Raw genomic sequence first — 20,462 nt, 5'->3', positions numbered from 1 at the left:
TGGGAAATTACGATCTTTTATTTGTAAAATACGATTATGGTGTTGGCAGCACTCTCTGAAAGATTCATGATGAATCTTTTTTTTTTTTTTTTTTTTTTTTTGTATTCGCCAAATCGATAAAATATTTCGACCGTAGACAACCCCAATACACAGGTAATGCTTTTATATCGGCCACTGAATGAGAATCTATGTGATTTTTCTGCAGTGGAATTGAATAATCGTTATCTGGGTGCGGCTCGCAAAAGCTCAGTTGTACCTGAAGGCGGGAAATTGTCACACGCTCTCTGTGGCCTGAGGGCCTCCCTGTAAAGGAAGTGCATAGGGACACACATCTGCCTCATACTCCTTATACAGTCTCGGGACTTTATTGCATAATTTCACAGGATGCCACGTCAAACCAAACAAGTGAAAGGAGGAAGAACGTGATAAAAGCAAGAATGAAGAGAAAAGAGATCGAGGAAAGAGAAGCGAGCCTCAGCAGTCGCCTTCCCCTCGCGACCAGCCTGCAGCTACCACACCTTTCCCCTCTGGCAAGCAGGATGCGCCAAGTTGTGCAAAGAAGAGGAAGCTTTTCATCAAAGGTGACTAAGAAACAGACAAATCTGTAGCAGCAGACAAGGAATATCTCATAATCGAGAAGAATTACCTGGAACGAGTGATGTCCAAGCTCACCTGTGGAAACTGTTTCGGGAGTGTCAGTGTGTCAGTCAAACAAAAAGGTCTGGATTGTGGAGTTGATGTGGAGTGTGAGGCGTGCGGCAGTAAAGAAATTTCAGAGGTAATTGGAAACCCTGTGACAAATATGATGGTGTGCAGTGCTATGCAAAGTGGAATTGGGTATAATGGCCTGCTCAATTTTTGGGGGAAACGTGAGTATGAAGCCGCTTCAGAAACATTATTTTAAGTATTCCAAAACCGTGATTGAAGCCACCAAAGTGAAAGCAGTAAGTGTTTTAGAGGCAAGTGTTAGCTCTGTGAAAAATTATTACTCAGAAAAGCTGAAAGTGAAACCTGATAGAGATGATATACGTGTGATGTTTGACGGTTCCTGGCAGAAGCGAGGTCACACGAGTCTTCTTGCAGCTGGTGCTGTGATCGAGGCTGAAACTGGACTGGTAATTGACTATGAAACCGTCAGTAAATTTTGTGAATTATGCACCAAGAAATCAAATAAAGCATCTGAAGAAGAGTTCAATGAATGGTTTGAAGGCCACAGAAATCAGTGTTAGAAAAACTACACTGGCAGTTCCGGGGGAATGGAGGCAGCAGCAGCGGTGGAGTTGTTTGGCAGAAGCCTAGCAAAGAAACTTAGGTACAAAGTGTTAATATCTGGTGACAGCTCAGCATACGATGCAGTGTGCAAGATGAACGATGGCGAAGGACCCCACGGCGACGTAAAGGTAGTAAAAGGTGAATGCAACCATGTAGCGCAGAGACTCGGAACGGCACTCAGGAAACTTAGAGACGAAGAAGTGAGTGAGAAAACAACAAAGAAAGGAAAGCAACTAAGAAAGAAGAGAATGGGAGGAAGAGGAATATTAAGACTTTGTGATAAAGAAGTTGACACAATACTATAGAAATTCCATCCGGCGTAATATCGGTGGTAGTGTAGAGCAGATGAGGAAGAACATAAAAGCTTCATTTCTACACTGCTCATCAACCGATGAAAATCCTCAGCATGGTTTATGCCCCAAGGCAGCCGACAGCTGGTGCTTCTACCAAAGAGCCAAGGCAAACAACCAAGTCACCGATAGTTATAAGGAAATGAAGGTCCATTTAGTTTTACCATCAGAACTGAGGCAAAAAGTTTGGGGTGAATACAGGCGTCTGACATCTGACAAACTATTATCCGCCTGTATTATGGGAAAGACACAAAATCCCAATGAACATCTGCATTCCAGAATATGGCGTTTTTGTTCCAAGTATAAAAACGCACACAAACAAATCTTGGACTACGCTGACCCCATACACTTATTATGCCCCTTCGAAAAAAGGAGGGAAATTGGACTATATAACTCTATACAATCAGCACACACTACCTAAGTACTGCGGAAGTCATCCCATTCTTAGTTAGTCATCACTGGGCATTAAGTATAACCCTCCCTTTTTTGCAAAAGAACCCCACCCCAGCCACGCCTTAGATACCCCCTTGCTACTAAATTTCATGATGAATTCATTGAAAGAATTGCCTATTGGATAAAGGATCATCTATCTTTGAGAAGAGCAAAAGTGCGGTATCAAGGCATCTATAGTGCTTATGGCGAATTGGAATCAAGCACTCCACAAGGGGGAGTATTGTCCCCTACACTGTTTAATATACTTATGCACTGTCTTTGCAAGCTCAACGATGAGTTAGGAAGCCTATGCAGCATCACATCCTATGCTGGTGACATTCTTATTCAGTTATTTGATAGGGGGGATTATGTTCTTCAGAGGTTCAGCAAAAAGTGTGGCTCCCTTGGTCTCATAATCAACCCAATCTAAACTAAGCATATATCCAGATCTCGTAAACTACCTTACATTCCAAGGTTAGGTGGACACACTATTGCAAGAACTGACCGACAAATATCTTGGTGTTATGGTGACTGCTCCCCACCTCATGTCCCACAACTCACGCTTTGCCAAGGATATTGTTTAAAACATCAAGGAACGTTGCCTTGAGCGTTTAAGACCATTGCTGTAAGCGTAAGAGAGATAGTCTTGGGCGGTCAATGAAAGGGGTCTTAGCTTGCTGGTTTATTTCTGAAGATAGAGACCCCAAGAGACCCCCGTATCCCCGGGTGGATGACGAGGTGTTGGACCTGGACCCTGTGTGGCTTGGCCTGTCTGCCATGTCTCTCTGTCCTTCATCTTATGCACGTGCCCTTTTATGCGGCGATTTCTTTGGAGAGCGGATGTTTATTCCTGTGTGAAAAGAGGAAGCCTGGCAGCACCTGCGTCCTGTACAAGGAGAAAGGCAACTGCTTGGATGGAGGTGTGAAGTCTGCCATCCGGTCTTGCTACGTATTGTTGACAATTGCAATACAAAAGTAACAGATATGTAGGTGCCTCCCTGAGTCCTAAGGTTGGTGTATACATCCCTTGTTAGGTCCATGATAGACTATGCAAGCCCAGTTCTTAGTATGCTGCCACCGAGTGCCCTCAAACCCCTTGAAGTTTTACGGAACAAGGCCATGAGAATGATACTTGGATGCCCAATGACTGCTAAAGTTCTTGTCATGAGGAAAGAGTTAGACCTCCCCTCTATTCACAGTCGTGTCATCCAAGTTAACACCATACTTGGCATCAGACTCCTGCAGCTTCAAGACCACAAATCTCCAATATCCTATCAAATGAGATAAATTATATAGTTGGGCATGCCCGGCCTCGATACTCCAATCTCACACAGTCCAACTTAGAATGGAAAACTAAAACTGCTCATACTATCATGTTCTTCAATGTATGGAACAACGAAGCTATTAATATTCCAGATACAGTAATTGCTGCTCCTTGGCACAGAACTCATGTACATGCTTATATTAATAAACTAATAGGGTCTAAATAACTAAAAGCTCACTACTTGAAATATATAGATGGCATTCAATATCCCCCCCACAGTACGCACCCACTTGCAATCTACTGTGATGCCTCCATTGATCCTCATGGAGCAACAGGGATTGGTGTGCTAATTTCTGATATAGATCTTGAAGAAAGTGTGTACATATCCAACTGGACGAGTCAGTAGCTATATATCATACCATTAAGAAAGGTAGTGAGCAGCAGCGACACCTGGCTGTCTTTACAGACAGCCAAGGCGCTCTCCACAGGGTTACTGCATTTAATCCAGAAAACATGGTAACTAGGAATATTCTTCATCAAATTTCTAAACTATCAGAACGGGGTACTCATGTGTCACTATACTGGATACCCTCTCATATAGGAATATCACTATGTGACAGGGCTGATCCATATTACGTAATACCGCTATCTCTCAATCAAATGAAAAAAAACGAGTTATCAACTGTCTTAGAGATTATGAGGGTCAGGTATGGACCACTGAAAAGACGGACATGGTACTATCTGGCATTACGAGAGTATTTCTGGGACATAAAATTTAGGCAAACCCTATAAAGTCTATCACGGACTGTCTCGGAGACAACAGGTTACATTAACTAGGCTACGCATAGGATATCAGTACACTATACAATATGTATTGGATGCAGTTTTGGATGCAAAACCTGTTTCATATCACCACTGCAAACTGTGCAAGACACCCAAGTCGCATAATCTCACTAATTACTTACTCTGTTACATAAAGACTGCATCCTATCGATCAAATAGTAATGTTCACAGATTAGCATTTGTTGATTATATTAACTTTATTATAGACACTGGTCTTGTCTTTGACATGATTAGTGATATCAACGTTTTTTTTTTTTTTTTTATCAGCCAGATGATATTTTAATACAGTGATAATAGCACAGCCCTTAAGGCATGTATGTAACACTAATGTTTGACTGATGGCCCTCTACAAAAATAGAAGCACAGCCAGTTTTGACAGATGCTTTGGTGTCTTACCCTGGCTTTTTGCAGGGCGTGTACACTGTTCTGTAAATAAATGTTATTAAATCAAATCAATCAAATCTGGCGCAATCTGTCACTGATTACAATGTCGGCTAAGTAGAAGGCTACTTAGACGAGATGCTTGGATCCACACTAAGCAACATCACTAACTCTCGCCTCCAGGAACGTGACAAAAAACGCGAGGCAGTGCAGCAGAAGAGGAAGAGAGGGAAGAAAGAGGAAATAACTGAGGAAGACTACCAGACTGGCGCCTTTTAAATGTCGCTCCTGGGCCTTTAAACTTTAAATTCCTCCCCTGTAAAACTTATTTTTTTACATTCAAAAGGCTACAACTTTCTCAATTCTTAATCAATTTGAGTGATTTTTTTTACAAAGAAATTTGTCTTTATTTTTTATATTATTTGAAATAAATATATTTAGTTTCAAACATTTTTCACTGTTCTTTTTCCCTCTAAATAACCGGGATATCAGAATACTTGCAAGAAAAAAAATATTTACGCTGAGATGCAGAGTGGTAAGTGAAAACGGGATAATAGCACATATTGGACAAAAGTTACTCCAAAAGAGACAAACAAGCCGTTCTAAGAAAATGACTCGATGGAATAGGAGACTAAAGTAGTCTAAAATGTTCATAATTTTAGGTTATTCTGAAAGGGATTTAAGTAATTTACCCAGGCAGGACATGGACGAAACTTCATTATGAAAGTGTTTTTTACACTGGTTTACCACATGCCGCCAGGGAAAAGGAATATAAAATGGGGAAAATGCTGTGCTATTCGTATCTTTGTGAAATGTTTCTACACATAATGGCTCTACTAGTGCTTAGCCTCAAAGGAGTCAATTAGTAGCCCTTGTAACCTTACCTAATTTCACCTTATCTTGAATTGGTGGGAAAAACGTATTTTTTGCTAATGGTATGAATATCGATGGGTTTTTTTTATTATGGAAATTATAATTCCTATAATGTTATAAACATTAGTAAGAGCAAAATAACACAACATAAAATATTTTCGTAAATCAAGGAAAAGGGTAAACGGGCGACACAGGTAGTACTCGTAATTGGCTCATTGGTGTTAAAAATGTACGTGAAAATTAATTAATATATATTTTTATGAGTTGTGGGATGTTCAAATTGCAGATATACCTCTGAACATTGAAAAGAAAAACGAAAAGAAAATCCCACAGAGAATTCCAGAGTTTACAGACACAGAGAATGCAATATTTTCAGGTTGGAAAAAAAAAAAAAAACATTCCAAACATATGTAATATATCAATCGAGTAAAAGAAAAAGCTTTTTAATAACATCGGGCTTAGGTTTCAAATTCAAAGTAAAATCTTCCCGACTCTTTAAACTAAAGTAACATCAAAACCGCGTGGAGATTCATCATGATTCCCGCTAGCTAAAAAAAAGTACCCTGCCCGTGCCCAGCGATCTCACACACGGCTAAAAGCTCTCGGGGAAAACTCTCGCGAATATAAAGTGATATTACGAGTATCTCATTTTTGTTTGACATCTTCATTTCGGTTGTCTATAATATTTATAGGCTATCTAAAGGCATTTATATAATTTTATTTGTACTGATACATGTATATATCGGCATGATATAATGCTAGCGTATATATATATATATATATATATATATATATATATATATATATATATATATATATAGATATATATATATATATATACATATATATATATATATATATTTTTTTTTTTTTTTTTTTTTTTTTTTTTTACTCTCTGTAGTTAACGTTTCCTTTTCGACATTAGCGTATAATATGAAATTTGTAGAGGATTAATTCTAATTGTCATTACACAGATACCCACTTTTATATGTAAAACAGCAGATTTACTGATAATCGCACTGAATCGTGCGCCTGGCAGTGCATCTTGCATCTTCCGTGTAAGCACTGTGGATTTGGAATAACTTTAATCCAGAATTAACTTCTTTGACGCGTACAGAAGACGTCTGTAGTACAAGTGTAGCCATCTATGTGTAAAAACCATTAAACATGTAAACTCACAGTGGGCATGGCATGTACGTACATGCCATAATGTACGTACATGTTATGTCCGTCGGCATTGGGTTAACCAAAGCAGTAGATATCATTCTTATTGTCTACACAAAACGGTCCCTTCAGTGTGATTTGTGACTGAAATGTGTTAATTTAGACAATAATTAACCTACTAATTTGTATCCAGTTAGTGTAAAAGGATTTATAGCGATTATGGCTTTGGTTTAATGTGTTGGAAGTAGAGCTGAAGATATTGCTTGTTGTGTAAGGCTGTATACATATTGTGTAAGATGAATAAGTTAATAAATTCTTTAAAAACGTTACTTAATCGATCATTGCAGGAACGTATGTAGTGATAATGTGGCTTTTATGTGTTGATTTCTGTCAGGGCCAATTAATTTCCTCAGAGGACTAAGGTAGAAGTGATAGAGGTTGGTATAGGGTATAGTCATAGGCAGAGGGTGTTTAAACAGTGAAATTTGGTTCGTGACTTTTTGTCGTCGATTGGAAGGAGTTAAAGTGGTATAGTTTCAGTGTCCCATAGCCATGTATTACAAGAAATTGTTTTTCATGCAGTTAATAGAATGACCAAAAATAACACACTTTTCATCACTTTTGCTTCGCAAGTTGATAATAACAAACTTATGCAGCATGTGAGAGAGAAAAGAAACTATCTCAAATCACCATTACATTTAACAATAATTTACCTAGGAAATCGACAAGTTCCTCCTATCCAGGATATATTTAGTGGCAATTGGTTTATCAGTGTTGAAGCATATTGGTTATCATGTCATGGCACGCTCCTTGGATGCTGTGAAATAGAAATGTCAGTTTTGGAATAATATCTCTTGAAAGATTGTCAGATTGGATTCATATTTGACATATATCACATATGATTCCCATTGTTGATTGTCTCGGTTTATTGCTATTTAAGAGAGAAAAAAAATGTATCATATGTGCATTAGTGTTTGTTAGTGTATATCTGACATTAACATGAATGTAAATTTTAATTCTGTTTTAATGCCAAGATAGATCCCAAGGAAGAACTGTTAAAAAATAAGATATTTATTGTAGTCTTCTTGATTACTGTTTACAATAATACTTAGCAATGTAATGACAAATTTTTTCTTTAACAGGTGCACAAATGCTGAGTTGGTGCAGAGTAGCACATACACTAAAGAATGTCAACTATTATAGCAAGATCGCCTCAAAAGAGGTTTTTGACGTGGCTGTGGTGGGAGGAGGTCATGCAGGTACCGAAGCCTGTGCAGCGGCTGCCAGAATGGGGGCCAGAACTGTGCTATTAACTCACAAGAAATCAAAAATAGGTAATCCTTTTTTTTTTTTTTTTATGGAACAATGAAAGGCATAATAAAATTGTTTTGACTATTATATTCACCATGTGTTCTGCTCATACTTGGAAGGGTATGAGATCTATTTCCATTTGTTTTATACAGTGAAGTATGTAGATGACAAAATTATTTAGTATTTAGTGATTAGTACAGTAATATGATTCTTCGTTTCTTTCAAATTGAGTGGTCTTTTTTTTTACTATTTAACTCAAGTATACATATCCACTTTGTTGGCAATATGTTTCTTATTAAGCTGTGTTTGAGATTTGCAATATAATGATTTTATTTTTTGTATCTACTTTAATGTGGTTTTGATTTTTTACCCAAAAAGGCGAGATGTCCTGCAACCCTTCCTTTGGGGGCATTGGTAAGGGGCACTTGATGAGAGAGGTTGATGCCCTTGATGGACTTTGCAGCAAAATATGTGATCTGTCAGGAGTGCATTACAAGGTTTGTGGTATTAATGAATATCTTGGATATCTATACTCTATACCATTCTACCTCAAAGGATATGTTCATATTTTTATAATTGTTTGTTGTATATGTCGTATATCTTTTTTTTTTAATAATTTTCTATCATAATTTCTCATTTTCTTTCCTAAATGTTCGTGTTGGCTTCATGAATTGTATGTTTTTTTATTTACATGCAATGGAGAGTAGGAGTATTGATAATGTAAGGAGATTCTGCTGGTAAAGTCTAGGCAAACTTTTTCCCACAGATTCTGAACCGCAGAAAAGGTCCAGCAGTTTGGGGTCCTCGAGCACAGATAGATCGCACCTTATACAAGCAACATCTCCAAGAAGAAGTATTCCAAATTCCAAACTTAACAATAGTCGAAGGAGCAGTAGAAGACCTGATCTTAAAGGAAGGTGGTGATGCTAACAGCAGCCAAGAAGGTGATATTTTTTCCTCTGTCTCTCTCTTTACTTTCATTTTGATCTTGTTGAAATACTAACAGTTCCTTTAGTAGAATGAATTATGTTCCTTTGGGTTCAGTGTCTTCAGTTTCTTTTGTATTTGGAGGAAGTACATTTTGGATCTTTTTGTTTAACTATTAGGTGTAGTAATGACTGCATAAGTATTAAAGTATTGATGATAATTATGATGCAAATGACTTTAAATGAATTTTAAAAACCTCAGTAAAAATTTACATTGATATCAAAATTTCTCTCATAGTTATTAAAAAATGATACCTCTTAAATACTCATTTGCTTAATATTTCTACAGACTCCTCAAGACTGGCAGAATGCGGTGGCATTATTCTAGATAATGGTGAAGAGATTCGATGTGGCACCGTTGTCATCACCACAGGCACTTTCCTGAATGGATCAATTAACATCGGGTTGGATGTCAAACCAGCTGGCAGACTGGGTGATGCCCCTGCTATTGGATTGGCAAATACCTTAGAGAGATTACAGTTTAAGCTTGGTAGACTCAAAACAGGTTAGTATTACTTTGCCTCTGTTTTTATTTTTTGATGTTCTGGTAACTAATTGCCATGAAGAAATCTGAAATATTGATTTTGTTGAAAACTATGTGATATTTTGTCATAGAAGCACATGAAAAGAGTTAAAAAGAATTTCCTAAGTCGTCTATCTTTCTTCTCTCTAATACTTGCCTCATTTCAGGAACTCCACCGAGAATAGCTAAGGACACTATCGATTTCTCAGTTTGCTCAACACAAGAACCAGACGACCCACCTGTGCCGTTTTCCTTTATGAATGAGAAAGTGTGGATCAAGGTAAAAGCTCCTAAAGATGCTGCATATAGCATCACTATAGCATAATATTTTCTGACCCTATGCATATATTTAGTATAATGGAATTAGCATTTTTGCTCGAGAAGGAATAGTTCAATTTGAAAATGTCATTTATGATATAACATGAATCTACAGCCTGAAGATCAACTCCTGTGCCACCTTACGTATACAACGGCAGAGGTTGACAAGGTCATCAGAGATACCTTACACCTAAATCGACACGTTCAAGAAGAAACACGTGGTCCCAGATATTGCCCTTCAATAGAATCTAAAATCCTGAGGTAAATAGGAGAGCTTTGATTTAATATTTATATTTATTGTTTGAATAGAAAAAAAAGCAAATACTTACTTCTGTATCACTATGAGCATATGGATATTGTATTATAATTGGTACTTATTCATTGTTGATTTTTCCTTGAAACAACTAGATTTAAAGGAAGAAGACACCAGGTTTGGTTGGAACCAGAAGGGTTGGAGTCAGAGCTGGTATATCCACAGGGCTTATCATGCACAATGCCTCCAGAACACCAGCAAAAGATGATAAGGCTTATACCAGGCCTAGAAAACTGCCAAATGATTGTTCCAGGTTAGATTCTGATGAGTGTGGAGTAGACACTCCAATAACTATGAGCTTTGGAATATCACTCTGTCTCGCTTTCTTTTGATGCCTTGTCTGTGTATCTGTGTCTATATGAAAGAGAGAAAGATTAGAAGATGTATGTTTATGTGCTCTTTTGATAATTTTTCTCTGATTTTACATGACTGTTTAAGAGTTGATACAAAAACATCAATTATTTCCAACCTATTACTATATAAACTTTGATGCCCAGGTTACGGAGTGGAATATGATTACGTAGATCCAAGAGAATTAACTCCCCAGCTGGAAACGTGTCGTATCTCAGGGCTTTTTTTGGCTGGTCAGATCAATGGTACAACTGGCTATGAGGAAGCTGCTGCCCAGGGTATTATTGCTGGAATAAATGCTGCAGCAAAGGTGATTTGTAGTATCTTTTGTGTTTTACTTCTGATGTTTACTCTAATTCTTGCACTATTGAGATAAACTGGTAATCAAGATTAGATATATTGGACTAAGTGTATAAGTATACATGAAACAAATTATATGCAAACTTCTCTTTCAGGCATTAAAAAGAGAAGGCATAACTGTAGATCGTACTGAGGGCTACATTGGTGTCCTCATTGATGACCTAACAACACAGGGCACGTCCGAGCCATACCGAATGTTTACCTCTCGTGCTGAGTATAGGCTACAACTGAGGCCTGACAATGCTGACCTACGACTGACTGAAAAAGGTAGGCTTTGATTTCAATTGCTTTTATTTGTGTTTATTTGTTTTTTAGAAATAGAGGATTTTTTTGTTTTTTAGTAATAGAGGATTTTTTTGATTTCTTAAGATTCCTAGCATTTTGGGGGCTCCCTACTCTTTATTCATCTTCTTAGATCTTATGCAGATATAAAAAGGAAGTAAGGTCAATCCATCACCAGATAAAATAAAATTTACAAGGGTGATTTATCAGTTTTCTAATAGATTTCATCCTCTGTAAGCAGAGCTAGGAGAGAATGCATGACTGTGCTTTCTGTGTGGAAGCTGACATGTTACATTATGTTTGATTAGACAAATTATTATAAGAGATAGGTGAAACTGACAAAAAAAATACTTTCTTCTACCTGGCAGGATACAAGGTAGGATGCGTATCAGAGGAGAGATTCAAGAAGACTGTATACATGAGAGAGAAGCTGGCAGAAGGCCTAAGTGTACTTCGAGATGATGTTCGTAGCTTCAGGACATGGGCCCAGCTGCTCCACAGGCAGGAACCCAAAGCACCAGTACTGAAGAGGTAAGCTCCTTGTTTAGGTGATTTTTGAGCTCTTCTTTTTCATTTTCTTTTCATTTTCCTCATCATATCTTCCTGTACCTCCTCCTCCGCTTCGTTTTCTTTCTTCCTTTATCCTACCTTAATCTAGTTCTTATTCTGCCATTGCTTCCTCCTCCTCCTCCAATATTTTATATATTACAGACGTTAATGTATCAAAAAGTAAAGTAACAATAACAAATCTTATTTTCCTACAAAAAAAAAAAAAAAAAAAAAAACTTGTCTTAATTGCATCCCATTCAGTGGCCTGGAGCTTCTTGGAACTCCAAACTGGCACATTACCATTGAGGAAATGGCATATGCTGAACCGGCCTACCGTCCTTTTGCAAGCGACCCCAAAGTAGCAGAGAGGCTGAAGATTGAAGCCTCGTACACTGATCATGTGGCAGCCCAGAGTGAAGAAATTGAAGCAGTTCGCAGGGATCTTTCCCTTGTCATCCCTCTTGATATGGATTACTATTGGTATGCTTGTGTGTGTGTGTTTTGCATGGAAGTGCTTGATATTTGAATGACTATGTTTGGTTTTCCTTCTTTAAATATGTAGCTATTTTTTTAAGATCATTCCTGTTATGCTTGATTTTTTAATGGAATCCCTGTGTTGCTTGCAGTTCTTCCATCAACATATCAAATGAAATGCGGAGCAAACTATCAAAAGCCAGGCCAGCAACGGTAAGAGATGTTGATTGTTAATGGCCTAGAGGTACCACTGATAATAATATATGATATAGCATTAGTTGTTAAAATAAGGCACTTCATGCATTGGTGGCAGGTAATCACACTGTTTACCATAGTTTTCTGCAAAAAAGCTCAGTCACTTGGATTAATTTACATCAGTATTGTCATTATCAGTAGAAAAACTTTTTTTTTTTTTTTTACTGTTATTTATAGTGATACTGTCATTATTACTTTTGCTATTTTGATTATTATAATGTCATTAACAAAACAAATAGTATTAAACAATGGAAAAGAATCAAGGAATAAGGTAAATAAGTGAGGTAGATAGAACTAGTAGTTGACTTCTTGGAGTCTTGGCTCTTGTGGAGCCATCTACACATAAACACAATTAATAAACTAAAAGGACAGTGGATATAGCATGTATTTTTGCCATATAAAGATTATATGTCAGTTCTCTCTTTTGCCTTTTCCAACCCAGATTGCTGCTGCAACCCGTGTGGAAGGTGTCACTCCAGCTGCAATTGTAACCTTGTTGAGATATGTACAGCGCAGGCAGCTGGAGTATGCCCAGATGTTGTGAACAAGAGTCAGCTTCATTATAGTAATTTTATGTATTTATTAATAAAATATATTTAATTTGTTTATATTTTATTAACACCAACAAATTGTTCAACAAGATGATTTGCATAACAGTAGGTTAGACCTATTGGTACAGATTTCATGATTTTGAACATGAATTTTCCCTGAGTCACTACATTTTGATTTCAAGGTTAGGATATTCCAGTATTTAAATTGTTTTCTAATTAATTACTTTTCAATATATTACAGATGAAATAACAAGAAAATTCACAATGTAAGTTGATGACTAAACAATAAAACAGTATGCATAAATGGCTACTCTGTGTACTTTCTCTTTCATTGGGGTGATCTTTGCAGAGTAAACATTTTCAATAATATGGAACAGTAATAATATTTTCCTTAATATTTTCAGTGCCTTTTGTTTTCCTTCCATTCTTTACCCTCATCATCTTTCATCTTCTCTCTTTTTATTAGTATCTCTCATATTTTATTTTTCTCTTCCTGTCCCCATGCTTTCCTTTATGGTGGACAATCCCTCCTGTCTTGCTTTTGGAATAAAGAGGTGTCCAGTCCAAGGGAATGGGCAATGTATTTTGCTTTCTTAGCTGTCTCATAGGTCGGGTGTTGGATCTTGGAGAGGAACCACAGGATCTCTGCAAAGATTGAAATAGTTAATATTTAAGAAAGACAATGTGCATATTTAAAGAAAGAACAAGAATTATGGTTAGGTTTTTCTTTATGATAGTTAACTGGGTCAAATGTAAAACCAGATTTAAAATCATAAGGCATCATAAACTAACATAAACTAGTGATAAGTCTCATTAGGAAAAGTCATTGTCCACTTACGAGTGTGTGCTGTACCAAGGGGCAGTTCATCACACTGCCATGCCAAAGCATAGCTATAGTAATCAGTGGCTAAGATACGGTACTCTCCTTGTAAAACTGGAAAGTAAGGGAAGAGCTCAGAAAAATAAGGTAATGTAGATAATTAAAACTGAAAACACTGGTACAATGAAAAAATGAAAACAAATATTCAACTTCAGCTATCTTCATCTCTTTGACAGTTTGAAATCTTTATAAATGTTGAATCACTCATTGAATCAATGAAAAATACTCACTTGGGATGCTTGGCCGTTGTACAACATAATGAATAACTGCTGGCTCATTTTCATCAAAAGTTAATCCATTGTCTATGTTTAAGACCCTTCCTGTCCTGAAATAGTTATTTTAATTGTTAGATTCAGCTATCAAATTTGTAGCCAAGGATAAATTTACATTTTACTTGGTTCATGTTTTCCAAGGCATCAATTTATTTGCTTGATATAAAGGTATATTGTCATTTTAGTGAATGAACACACACACATATAGACGTACATATACATATGTATGCACACGCACACACACGAACGCATTTGCTAATATATACTTACAAGTGGTCTTTCCAGTCGAGACGAGTGAAAAAGCCCTTCTGTTTGTCGTAGAGGTAGTTCTCGACCCAGCAGCTGCCGGCCAGGCCCTCGTAGGACACAAAGAAGCGTTCGATCTCGTACCAGCGACCTAGGAACTACGAGAAAGGAGAAATGAAAGTCATCGGAATCGAACATTTGTCTTCTTTCTGTTTCTTTTCTTCTTCTCTTTGTCTATAACTTTGCCTCTCCCGTACGTCAGTGAATCTGTACATCAGGTTATCTATTTACCTGTAGGTCTTCGTATATACTTCCATTCACAAATAAAAACAACTTTGAGCGGGCCTCAGAAAACATTCATCCTCAATCCATATACCTATCCATTGTCGTATCTATCCGGCCATCTACAGAACGGACAAACTACCATCTGCCCATCAATTATCTATAAAACGCACCATCCATATATCTAGTTATCTACTTTGCAGAATCAGTGTATCGATACATCAGTCCATTTCTTTCGAACACTATCTATCGGTAAAATACATAGTCTATACATATACACATCCATCTGTTCATTCGTAAAACACATCATCACGTGCACCTATCCACCTGACCAATCCAAGAACACACCCACTATCCATCTGTAGAACACATTCTCCACGCCTAGATCGATCTATCAATCGATCCATTTATCTATAGACAACTTCACCCATTCATCTCTCTCCCCATCCATCTACAGAGCAGACAACCATCTACAAAACACACCGAAATATCTATTTATATAAATTGCCATCCACTTATTTACACATCCATCTAAATAGCCCATTAACCATTCATCTGTTCAGCACATGCATCAATCAATCAATCTAGAGAACATATAATTTGTCCAATTTCATAACCGCTTCCATACATTGCAGTGATGGCGGTGTCATCCAGCAAGCTTGCTGACCCGTGTTCAAATCCCGCACTGCTAGTGAATGGTAAACTTGGCCATTCCTTGCACACAGGAGGTAGTTTAGAAGCACAACAAACAAGAATAAGCCACGCAAACCCTTAAATTATTATAATTAATTTATCTATCCATCCATCTATAAACCCATCCACCCATTTACACTCTATCCATCCATCTACCCCTTTCCCCACCCATATCCCAGAATTCCAATACAATCCTTATAGGCTCTCACCTCTCACCTGTCCCTGTATAATATGCCATCCTTTCATCTATCTATCATCTATATGTACACATCCGTTTATTCCTCACTTTATTTATCACCTAGAGATCACAGCATCTAAATGTCAGTACATCTATTACACACAAATCTATCTACAGAAGACACCAGTCCCGATCTGACCAACGCCCCGTTTACAGAGTACACCGTCCATCTGTATGTATATCCCACGATCCATACATCTATCCACCCATCGAAAGAATACGCCATCCACATCCATCCACCTATCGAAAGAATACGCCATCCACTTCCACATCTATCCACCCTCGACCCACCATATCCCAGAACCTTAACACTGATCATATGATTTGAAGTTCGAATCCCCTGTAGAAAACACTAAGCATCCATCCTTCTATCAACCATATATATTGACCTATCTATCCATTCGCGGAACACACCAACCACAACCTGTCCAACTGTAACTGTAGAGCACATCATCCACCCTCTATCCAACCGACGCCCCCCCCCACCCACCCAAGCCTATTCTCTCGAACCCAGGACCAACCCAGGTTCGAATCTCTCACCCATCCTTGCATTATCTATCTATCGATCTATCTATCTTTTATTCACTAGTAGAACACACCTTCCTTCTATCCATCCATCCAACCACTCGAAAACACGTGCCACCCTCCATCCACCTATCCATCTACATAACACGTCCACCCATCCATTAACAGATCACTCACCCATCCCCTTACCTACCCCCCCCCCCCTCCACTCACTCACCCACATCTTAGGCATTCCTGTCACCAAGCTTACCCTTTTAGGTTCGAACCCCCTCATAGGTGGGATTTTCGGGCACCGTCCCCTGAACAGCACCTGCCCGTCTGCGCCTCCGCCACACCCCAGCAGCGCCAGCAGGAGAGACGTTATGAGCAGCTGGCAGATAGAGAAGTTAGGCCGGGCCGTCGGTAGCATCCCGTTTTCTGTTTGTTTCTGGGTCTGCAGTGGTAAGAATGGTGATTGGAATTATGATGTTAATAATGATAGTGATAATGATGATTATTGAGATGTTGATAATGATAATGGTGTGATGATGTTGATAATGATAATAATAAGGGTGTGGTGATGATGTTGATAATGATAATGGTGGTGATGACGGTGGTGATCATAATGATGATGATCATAGTGATAATAAAATGAAAACGATAATGAATACCAATGGTGACGATGATTATCCTACAACTACTTCCACTAATAACAATAACAACAACAAAAATAATAATAACAATAATCATAATAGTAATAGTAATAAGCACATATCCCCCTAACCCGGGGAGACATTTACTAATCACTCTCCTAAGAATAGATCTAATAAAATAAAATAAAATGAACAATAAAAAAATTAAAAAATAGAAATCCGTAACAAGAGCGAAATCCAAAACCCTACAAACTTTCCTCATGAATTAGAAAACCAAAAACATTACATGAAACAAAAATGGCGATGAGTAAAAATCTTAAGCGTTACTAAAGTGATAGAGAAGAAACCTTACAAAATACGCTACTGAAAGTCGATAGTTTATATACTTCTTAAGGGTTAATTTCCGGCATAATTGTAGATAACAGAGAAAGAATCGTAGACAAAGTCACAGTCAAAATATGAAGACTTAAAACGAAATTAACATCCAAAGCAAGTTAATAGGACGTACAGACTTCCAAAAGAATTCATTCGCATATAAATTATTTCTTCCTGTCATAATTAACGACATCCTTATGACAAAACAATGCATAATCATTTTTTTATTTTCTTTTTTATTAACTTCATGACCGACAAAACTTCCGACAGTAAATGTCTGACTGTTTTCTGGCCACATCTGGCAACTCTCACACAGCATAACATAAGGGTGAAAGTCTTGATCATTACGTAAAGCTTGTTATTTCTCCACGCTTTCTAGTTTTATTAGGGGTTCTGCGTGAAAAGGAAAGAAAAATATGGACATTTGGATGCAGGTCACGGGGTACGTGATTTAACATTCAGGGATCAAACTGAATGTAATTTATCAGATCGAACATGGAATTTGAAGATAATGAAGACGGGTAGCGAATTAATAAAAAAATAATTAGCACGCGCACGCACACACACACACACACACACACACACACACACACACATATATATATATATATATATATATATATACACACACACATATGTGTGTCTGTGTGTGTGTGTATGTATATGTATATCTATATATCTATTCATACATATGTATGTATATATATATATATATACACATATGTATGTATATGTATATATATTATATATCACACATACATATATACATATATACATATACATGTATATATATATACATGTACACACACACACACATATATATATATCATATATGATATATGTTTTTGTGTATAGATATACATATACATGTATGTATGTAAGTATATATATAGATATGTATGTGTGTTTTTGTATGCATAAACAAAACAAAATTATATATATACATACATACATACTGTGTATATATACATATATCTTATATATATATATATATATATATATATATATATATATATATATATACTGCATAAATGTTTCAAAGCCCTAAATGCGCCGGTGAAAGTTGTGTCTGTCAGATGTTTTGCTTTAAGGCGGCAAATTTTGACTTTCTAGACAGACAAAAGTGACAGAATGGTGTGGTACCAGATGCACGATTGCATGTGTACTCTTCCACATTAGAATATTTCCTTGCGCATTTAGCAGCTTTTACCCCCCCCCCCCTTTTTCTCTCACACGCTCGCTCTCTTTGAGATCGTGCGCGTATACACGCCCGCACACACTCGCGTACGTAGATACAATACACAGCATATTTTCATGCATGTACATTATACCCATAGTTATATACAACCATGCATGTCCAGGTATTCATTATGTGACCTTTTGTATTGATGATTCTGATAAACTGATGCAAACTTTTATCTCTTCATGAATCCAAATATTAGTCTCTCATCCAGTCTCTCTCTCTCTCTCTCTCTCTCTCTCTCTCTCTCTCTCTCTCTCTCTCTCTCTCTTTCTCTCTCTCTCTCTCTCTTTCTTTCTCTCTCTCTTGCTTTCTCTCTCTCTCTCTCTCTCTCTCTCTCTCTCTCTCTCTCTCTCTCTTTCTCTCTCTCTCTCACTCTCTCCTAATATCTCCTTGCCTGTATACTTGTCTTCATTTATAGTAAAGGTATTTATTCCTCTCTTCACCTATTTTCTTATGTGCACAGGAGGTCACTTTGAAGTGGGTGGGTTCCAGTACGACCAGAAGTCCAATCCGAGAATCCCTTTAAACTAAATATGCAAAAAAAAATCAACCTATATCAGTTGTTTGCTTGAAGAGAGTAGCAATGAGTATTTTTATTCATGGGCTGCATGATCATTCTACCTGATTTACCCAATACTTCAAATAAGTAAATATATTAATAAATAAGTCGCTGCCTGGGTTTTATTCGATTCCTCCGCCTCCTCTTTTCTATGCGCTCCTGCTTAAGTGTAATTTCTTAAATCTAGGCCTTCTGACGATCTCTACGTTCCACGCTAAAATAATTAGTTTTGTTTTCTTACCAACACGACAATGTCACTCTGTCCCAGCCTATTTTCCCTACTATATAGATGAGATTTAAGTACAGCACTAAAATCACCAACGAAACTTTTATCTCCCACTCGAAACGTTTTGCTCAGTCGAAACGTTGACTCACCTTCAACAAACGCTAAAGTGCAAAGTGACAAACGCAAACCATAACTTACTCCGAGTGAGAGAGCAACAGCTGAGGTCTGACTCAGGGGGAAGACGTAAACACACTGCAGGTGGGAGAAAATAGGAGACAAGAAGAAAAAGAAAAGTTTCTCTTCACAACATGGATCGCTTCGTCATACCGCTGATCTTCAAACGTTTTCATATAACTTCATTCAATAAGAAAAACAATCGTTTTAAAATTACTGCACCCTATGATTAACCAACCTATAGAACAGAGCACAAACTCAAAGCTTAGTGTTTCAAGGCTAATATATAATTATCCATATATTCTTTTAGAACAAGTTAATCGCAATCAAAATGAAAACTGTTTTCGTTCTACATTCGCTCTGGATTACATTCTGTGGTGATGGGCACAATAACATAACTTATTTTCACCACAATTCCATGTAACGCTACCCATTTTAGTGTAATCCCATCAAATTACTTTAATAACAACAACAACAACAATAATAATAATAATCGGTATATTGATTCTCATGCATGTGTGTGCGCGCGTGTGCATTAATGTGTATATATATAGATATATATCTATCTATATATACCGATATAGATATATATGTACACACACACACACACACACACACACACACACACACACACACACACACACACACACACACACACACACACACACACACACACACGCGCGCGCGCGCGCGCGCGCATACATATATACATATACACACATATATATGTCTATCTGTCAGCACATATGTATTTGCGAGAGTAAATGAGTGAGAGTCGACGGTCGTCGGGTGGCCACGCACTTGTAAAGGGTCCTTCCCAAAACACCAAAAGCATGTGTTGACCCTTGTGAGTCTCCAGGGACCCTAAAGATTGAACTGACTCTCCGTTAGGCTTTTCATAGTTAATTTACCATCAGCCGCATACTGACCTAGTAATTATTTTTTTTTTTCTTTACTATTTATCGACCACCAACCAACCCTCAATTTAGCTGTTTGTATAGCTTTCCTGGTATGAACTTATTTACCAGTCTCATACGTTATTTACACCAAGGTCTAGGGAAGTAGTTCTCTAGACCTTGGTTTAAACTCTCAAGGGGACGAGAAGAGAATCAAGGTCTCCCATCCACACGCACGAAAATTAACTACCGAGAGTGTTTGTGGAAGAACACGTCACGAAGGAATGAAATTCAAGAAACTTCAGAGCAACGTAGAAGATACAAATCTGAGAAAAATATGTTAAGGGAAAGTTAGCTTTCCTAGGGCAA

The 20,462-nt window shown here is 37.5% G+C and overlaps 2 protein-coding genes across 7 annotated transcripts; one reads left to right on the top strand and one right to left on the bottom strand.

The window, feature by feature from the left end:
• The first annotated feature begins 6,437 nt into the window (after positions 1–6,437).
• Positions 6,438–12,904, top strand: LOC125032404 (protein MTO1 homolog, mitochondrial-like). Of its 6 annotated transcripts, none has more exons than XM_047623506.1 (14): positions 6,438–6,473; positions 7,722–7,913; positions 8,269–8,387; positions 8,657–8,834; positions 9,166–9,381; positions 9,567–9,679; positions 9,833–9,978; positions 10,126–10,283; positions 10,528–10,691; positions 10,837–11,008; positions 11,392–11,554; positions 11,834–12,052; positions 12,199–12,259; positions 12,744–12,904. In XM_047623506.1, the coding sequence occupies exons 2-14, from the start codon at positions 7,730–7,732 to the stop codon at positions 12,843–12,845; spliced, it is 1,995 nt and encodes a 664-aa protein (XP_047479462.1). In that variant the 5' UTR covers positions 6,438–6,473; positions 7,722–7,729; the 3' UTR covers positions 12,846–12,904. The 6 variants fall into 6 exon arrangements, with proteins under 6 accessions (XP_047479462.1, XP_047479466.1, XP_047479461.1 ...); XM_047623510.1 differs by lacking the exon at positions 6,438–6,473 and adding an exon at positions 6,482–6,550; XM_047623505.1 differs by lacking the exon at positions 6,438–6,473 and adding an exon at positions 6,488–6,566.
• On the bottom strand, positions 12,901–19,266 carry LOC125032405 (apolipoprotein D-like). Its single transcript, XM_047623511.1, has 6 exons — positions 19,222–19,266; positions 16,239–16,421; positions 14,275–14,408; positions 13,963–14,057; positions 13,691–13,786; positions 12,901–13,497 (listed from the first exon to the last, which is right to left on the bottom strand). Exons 2-6 carry the CDS (start codon positions 16,395–16,397, stop codon positions 13,364–13,366), a joined length of 618 nt encoding a protein of 205 aa, XP_047479467.1. The 5' UTR covers positions 16,398–16,421; positions 19,222–19,266; the 3' UTR covers positions 12,901–13,363.
• Positions 19,267–20,462: the final 1,196 nt, after the last annotated feature.

This window comes from Penaeus chinensis, chromosome 14 (assembly GCF_019202785.1).
Source record: "Penaeus chinensis breed Huanghai No. 1 chromosome 14, ASM1920278v2, whole genome shotgun sequence".
NCBI lineage: Eukaryota > Metazoa > Arthropoda > Malacostraca > Decapoda > Penaeidae > Penaeus > Penaeus chinensis.
Note: the sequence above shows the minus strand (reverse complement) of the source record. Positions and strands in the feature narration are given on the sequence as shown.

Bases quoted from the DNA above. Each gene is read 5' to 3' on its own strand.
- LOC125032405 (XM_047623511.1), bottom strand. From the start codon at position 16,397: ATGCTACCGACGGCCCGGCCTAACTTCTCTATCTGCCAGCTGCTCATA. The intron at 13,787-13,962 runs GTGAGTATTTTT...CTTACTTTCCAG, and splicing joins ACAACGGCCAAGCATCCCAA to TTTTACAAGGAGAGTACCGT. The intron at 13,498-13,690 runs GTAAGTGGACAA...CAATCTTTGCAG, and splicing joins CCTTGGTACAGCACACACTC to AGATCCTGTGGTTCCTCTCC.
- LOC125032404 (XM_047623505.1), top strand. The intron at 9,382-9,566 runs GTTAGTATTACT...GCCTCATTTCAG, and splicing joins GCTTGGTAGACTCAAAACAG to GAACTCCACCGAGAATAGCT. The intron at 9,680-9,832 runs GTAAAAGCTCCT...ATGAATCTACAG, and splicing joins ATGAGAAAGTGTGGATCAAG to CCTGAAGATCAACTCCTGTG.